Source organism: Dipodomys ordii, unplaced genomic scaffold (assembly GCF_000151885.1).
Source record: "Dipodomys ordii isolate 6190 unplaced genomic scaffold, Dord_2.0 Scaffold49, whole genome shotgun sequence".
Lineage (NCBI taxonomy): Eukaryota > Metazoa > Chordata > Mammalia > Rodentia > Heteromyidae > Dipodomys > Dipodomys ordii.
Window position 1 is genome coordinate 5339846 of NW_012267265.1, and position 6659 is coordinate 5346504.

The 6659-nt window shown below is 40.8% G+C and overlaps 1 protein-coding gene across 1 annotated transcript in view; it reads right to left on the reverse strand.

The window, feature by feature from the left end:
- Positions 1–2648: 2648 nt before the first annotated feature.
- Scarb2 (scavenger receptor class B, member 2) overlaps positions 2649–6659 on the reverse strand; it is an 84561-nt gene continuing 80550 nt past the window's right edge. The window contains exon 14 of the mRNA XM_013020094.1: positions 2649–5218. Within this exon, the coding sequence (XP_012875548.1) occupies positions 5180–5218 (39 nt within the window). The 3' untranslated portion in view covers positions 2649–5179. The remainder of the gene's footprint in view (positions 5219–6659) is intronic.

Sequence of the window (6659 nt, forward strand, 5' to 3'; positions counted from 1 at the left end):
TAAGCCTATTGTCTCCCACACCTTCCTTCAACAACCCAGTTAAAAATCTTTACTAGTTTCCCATTGGTCATAAGCCAAAAATATACCCAAATCTTTAATATGGTTTATTGAGAGCCAAAATGATGTGGCTTCTTGTTTTTAGCCTCACCTCCCATCATTCTTCTCTCAAACCCCAGCTAAACATCTCAGTCAGTTGTAAACACATCCTTTCCTGCTCTTGAGTATTTCCTATTCCATCTATCTGAAATGTTTGCTTTATCTAACTCTGTCTTAATTGTTTCCCCAGAGCATTACGAAACGTTGCTGCAGTTTGACATTTACCTGAATGATTATTTGGTCACTCTTTTCCCTCACTAGATGGTAAAGTGCCAATGTCAATTTTTACTCACTCACAGCCTAGTTTAGATGTATAGTGCTTGGTATAAGGTAGATGTTCAATAAAATTAGTTGGACACATTTTTGGGTAAATTTTAGAAAAGACAGACTTTAGTACCACATGCTGTATTTATGTGAAATGTCTGGAAAGGTAATCTATACATACAGAAAGTAGATCCATAATTGCCAGGAGTTGGGAATGGGTGCCAGGAGGGACTATAAACTGGCATGAAAGTTTTACTGAGGTGATGAAAATGTCCTAGAAATGTACAACGTAGTAAATTTACTAAAATCACAATGTAAGTTTGTGCCAATCCTGGGCTTAAATTCAGGGCCCTGAGATTTTTTTTTTTGCTCAAATTTAGCACTCTACCACTTGAGCCACAGCTCTACTTCTGGCTTTTTTTTTTTCAGTGTGTGTGTGGGGTTAGTTTATTGGAGATAAGAGTCTCAAAGCTTTCTTGCCGAGGCTGGCTTCAAACCTTGATTCTCAGATCTCAGCCTTTCTGAGTAACTAGGATTACAGGCATAAGCCACCCCATCCAGCTTCCTAGCAGTAAGAGAGGCTGGCTTCAAACTCAAAATCTCTTGACTAAGCTTTATGAATGATGGAATTATAAGGGTATATCACTCCTGGCACTCAAAGGATTAATGTTACATAAGTTCTGCCTTAATAAAGGTTATTTAAATATTTTAAAGAAATTAAATTTTATTTTCTAATCTTTGATTTAAAATACACAGGCTGGGGTTGGGAAGGTGGCTCAGTGGTAGAGCGCTTGCCTTGCATGCCTGAGGCCCTGGGTTCGATTCCTCAGCACCATATAAGCAAAAAGAAAAAAGACGGAAGTGGCGCTATGGCTCAAGTGGCAGAGCGCTAGCCTTGAGCTGAAGAACTGAGGGACAGCGCCCAGGCCCAGAGTTCAGTCCCCACGACCGGACCCCAAAAAAATAAATAAAATAAAATAAAATACACAGGCATGGTGTACTACAAACATCTATGTATCGCTGCATATCTTTGGACAAGAAATTGGTACGAGGAGCTTTTCTGTGGCATGAGCTAGCAGAAACTGGACTTGGGATTCCTAAGAAGGATATATGCTCAACACCAAATAACCAAAAGAATGTTTGTAACACAGGACTAGGTACTTTATGATTGCTCCGTATCTACTCAGACTTCAGGAGTAAGATGCAATTTGGGGAACAGGAAAGGTTTTAATGAGCATCTGAATTAAAAACTTGTAACTTTGGGCTGGGAAGGTGGCTCAGTGGTAGAGCGCTTGCCTTGCATGAATGAGGCCCTGGGTTCGATTCCTCAGCACCACATAAGCAAAAAGAAAAAAGCTGGAAGTGGTGCTGTGGCTCAAGTGGCAGAATGCTACCCTTGAGCTGAAGAGCTGAGGGACAGCGCTCAGGCCCGGAGTTCAGGCCTCACGACCGGACCCCCCCCAAAAAAAACAAAAACAAAAAACTTGTAACTTTAAGCAGGACTCTGATAGCTCATGGCTATAAATCCTATTCGGGAGGCAGAGATCTGAGGATTGAAGTTTGAAGCCAATCTGGACAGGAAAGTCTGTGAGACTCTTACCTCCAATTAACTAGCAAAAAGCCAGAAGTGGAGGTGTGATTCAGATGGTAGAACATCAGCTTTGCGTGAAAAAGCTAAGTCCTTGAATTCAAGCCCCAGTACACACACACACACACACACACACACACACACACACACACAAATACAAAAAATAAAAAAAAACCAACGAAGTGATCACTCAGTCCAAATGTCCCTACAGAACCTACCCAATACATCTCTGATTCTCCACAGCTCTTTTGGGTGGATGTCTCTGAATCTTGGTGCTCCTGAGGCACGCATGCCATAGGGATGTTAGTGTGGGTGGTTGATCTGGGAGGAAGCAGGGATGGAGGTGCACTGGACAAGGAATGAGGAAATGCTAATAGAAAGCAGTTTCCACAGTGAACAGTCCTAATCCAGTAACGTGTGATGTACTCTTTGATTTAGGAGGGTTGTTTTGATGTTTCCCTTGTGTTATTAACTCTCCCTCTGCTCTTTGTGAGGCTCGGGAGAAAGTCCTGATGTAGAAAAGCAGAGAATGGAACCTGCTTGGAGTGTGACTCCCAGGCTGCCTGGAAACTGTCCTTCAGAGCCGAGCAGAAACCCGGGCTGTTCTGAGGGGGTAGAATTCAGGGTCCTATGGGTCAGGGGCATTTTCAAATAAAAATTTATAGACAACCACATTTCCAGTGACATGATTTCCCAGTGCAATTTTATATAAACTTTTTTTATTAGTAAAACATTTCATTGCATGAAGTTTAGGAATAAAATAGGTTAAGAATCACATGAAATGAACCAACGATCCCAGCTGCTGAAGCATTCTGAAAGACAGGCACAAGCAATTTTCTCTATTCACCAAGGACTAACTGTAAGGGTCACTGTTTTCTTTCTTTTTTTTTCTTCAAAATTCATTATCTCAACAATTTAAGTTAAAAATTAGCCTCCCTTCAGTAAAAACCCCAGTAGGGGTTAGTCATGTAGTGCTGGTTCCAGTTGATCTTTCTAGAACATGAGGAAATAAAGTCCAGTAGGAAAGCATGGAGATAAAAAGTGGCAAGGCCCATGTCCTATCCTGTGCTCAGCTCCCATTTTCCTGCCTGCCATTCTGTGATGGAAACAATGCTGTCAGAATTTACAAAACTCTTGAGGGTTTTCCCCAAATAAATGGGTACATTACTTCATTCCGAGGCGGTCTGTAATTTTGACTACAGTTTATTTTCAAAAAGAAAATATCAAGTGTGACTTTAAGTCATCACTGTTAAGGATCATCCTGTGAATAGGGACCTAATATGTTTTTTGCCTCCTTGCCAGGTGAGAATCAGTCTAAATGTGTATATCACTAACCGATATTATTTACAGCATTTAAAAATCTACCCCTAGATGATTATATCCTGAACATAGGATTGAATCAGTGAGTATGCATTAGTTTATCAATTTATTGGTGTGGATAAGTTGATGCACACAGACTAAGGCATGCCAATTCTCTAGTTAAATATTGATAAATTCTTTTTTTAAAAAAACTTTAGATATTTGGCATTACTGAAGACCAAATATTTTCAGTTTAGCTTTTGCACAGTTTGGTGAATCAGGGTATGTAACTGTTCTATCTTGATTTATAGAAAAGTTGAAAGTTTAATGACTTGTCCCTTTAAGAAGGGGAAAACATTACATATGGTATACATAGGAAAATTGGGGCATTACATTGGGAAATTAAAGCCATTTATGACCTCCAAACATAGATAAGAAGCTATGTAAGGGAAATCCCTGATTTTTTTCATTTGTTTACATTAAATTCCAATTTTAAATAACAAAACAACAAAAATGAAACCCATAGTATGATTCTGTTCTTGGGAAAATTCTATAAGCACTTTGCTAGATAAACTGTACAAGCGTCTCAATTAAACATTATGAACTTAGAGAATCAAGGAAAAATGCCCTTACATATACCTGCGAACTGAACTTTGTGACCCAACAGTGGCTCGTTGTCTGCCTTTGGTTTTACTGGAAGCCAAGAAGTCTTCTGAAGAGAAGTGACTCTGCTTCTGGTCCCAAGGGACTTTCATCCTTAAAGAACCTCCTGTGCAATATTTTAAACCCTCTGCAATCTTCTCGGCACCATGATTGTCACAGAATGTGTAGGGCACAATTCCCTCTACTTAGTGAGTGATCATGAACACGTAACACTGGAGAAAACCAACTCTGAAGAAAGAACTTACCAAAATAATCTCAAAGTTAGCAAGAAAGAAATGTCACTCTAATCAAGGCAGTGATGAGTCTGTGTGTAACTCAGGCTACTGACAGATTTCCTATAGTAAGTTTACAAATAATCCCATATTATATGGTAATCAGTACAGAATCATATTGGGCCAGGGTGACTGGGGGGTTGTAAAACAGTCATCCATTACATTCTCCCCAAAGCAGGTTTTCTATAGCAAGATAATTCTGACTAAAAATAACAGCTAATAGTCTAGAGATGTCATAACTAACATTTTAGTTCTTCTCTTCACAAAAGATCTGCATTAATACCAACAACATTTATTCATTCGCTTGGTTCATGAAAGCACTACTTAGAAATCCATAGGAGTTAATCCTTATCCACTCACTGGTGCCCACCCCCATCCCAGACCCTTCTTCACTTGATTCCTACACATTGTACAAGCACTCAGAAGACCTAGTTAATTTTCCTGGATGAATTCTAGACTGAAGATTAGCATGAAATGCAATACATAATGCTTTAAAAGAGGACATTGTATCATTTCAGCAGTGTACAGGATAAAGCTACATTTTACCCTGGATTCCGAACTCTGACTTCTTTTCAGGGACTGAAATGGAAGAATACAACATAAAGAGATACACATGTGTTTTGCTCACAAAGTTAGGTGAAAGAAGCATACCAAATAATGTTAGCCCATGTAGCTTTAACAAGTGATGTGAAGGCATATCTACAATAGTAGTCACAAAATTCTATAGCTATCAGAACCCAACATCAAAGGTACTATACAAGAATTTATTAAATACTTGCTAGACACATGAAAATAATTTTGGAGACCAGGTGATTTTATGAAGCACACTAGCCAGCCTATCAGCCTGCTCTTTAGGCTCTGCTCAGGATACTCTTGTCATTTGCTGACACTGAATCTTCGCCCTCCTCCCAACAGACTGAGGATGCTGGGATTTCCCTGGTAGGGTCCATATCAGGAGAGCCCACATCATGCTTAGATGATGCTTAAGTTTCTTCCGTTAGGTTCGTATGAGGGGTGCTCTTTCATCTGCGGTTCCCTGAGACATGGAAAGAAAATCCAGAGAAGGTTAGGTATTCATGGTAGAAATTTATCTTCAGATAGGAAAAGTTGGGGCAGGGGGAAGAGGTGAGGGAAAATGAGAAGGAGGAGAGACTGACAGGAAGGTAGTTGACCCCACTCATCACTTTCCTTTGGGCCTGCTTCTTATCTTTAATTTGTTTGTTTATTTATTATGTATGTATGTTTGCTCTGGAGCTTGAATTCAGGACTTCCTGCTATTGCTTAGTTTTTTCCTGCTCAAGGCTGGTATTCTACCACTTGAGTCACATGTCCAGTTTTTGTTGTTGTTTTGGTTTTGCTACCTAACTGGAGATAAAATTCTCACAGACATTGCTGCCAGAGCTAGCTTCCAACTGATCCTCAGATCTCAGCCTCCTGAGTAGCTGGCATTATAGGTATGAGGCACCACTACCTGGCAGCATGCATCTTCTTGCTCTTTAAGATGCAGGCTTAACTGCTTGGGAGTTTTCTCTGACCACCGCCACTGGATGCCACTGGACTGAAAGGTGTATTAGATCCTATGCGATCTGTCTCCCTCCTGGGAGCAGTGTGTCAGAGGTGCCCATTAATGCTTGTTTAATGTATTAAGATAGCTCCTTGTAGTGCTGCCAGGTCTGGGGCACTGCCAGAAGGCCTTGATCTCATGGGAAAAGGATTCAATCAAAGACAGGCATAGGGGAGACTTAGCAAGAGCAGATTTATTAATGTGAAGCAATGTGAAAGCAAAGCCAAAGTACTTTCCAGGTGGGATAGCAGGCCAGCTCAAGAAAGAGAGCTACACTGAGGGTCCTGAAACCTCAAGCTTTCACTAAGGTCTATGCACATGGAAGGTTCTGTTCCTGGAAAACTGGGCTATGTGTCATTAAGTCCTGGAAACTATGCATCATTAACTCTTCTTGTAGGATGAGTAGAGGAGGTTTTGGCCTTGGATGGTGCAGATAGGACTGTCCTCTTCCTCTATTGTGGGGGATGGGGTCAGTGAGACTCTGCTGTGTGGCACTAGTCATTCTGTAATCTCAGCAGGTCAAGAAGTAAAAAAAAAGTTTTTTTGGGTCAGTATTTGCATTATGTTCTCAGCCATCAGGTTTTCTTGCCTAACCCCCAGGCTGGTTAAGACAGTAATGAACATTTCTAAGAAGTTTAATTTGTACTTAGGAAAATCAGAGACAGCACAGATTCAGAATGAAAGATCCAGAGATAGAAATGTCCAAAAGAATTCACCTCATGGCTAATTCAGGCTACAGTGACTAGCAATGAATTACTGTTAGAATGTGGAAGTCAGGGGCTGGGAAGATGGCTCAGTGGTAGAGCGCGTGCCTTGCATGCCTGAGGCCCTGGGTTCGATTCCTCAGCACCACATAAGCAAAAATAAAAAAAGCCGGGAAGTGGCGCTATGGCTCAAGTGGCAGAGCGCTAGC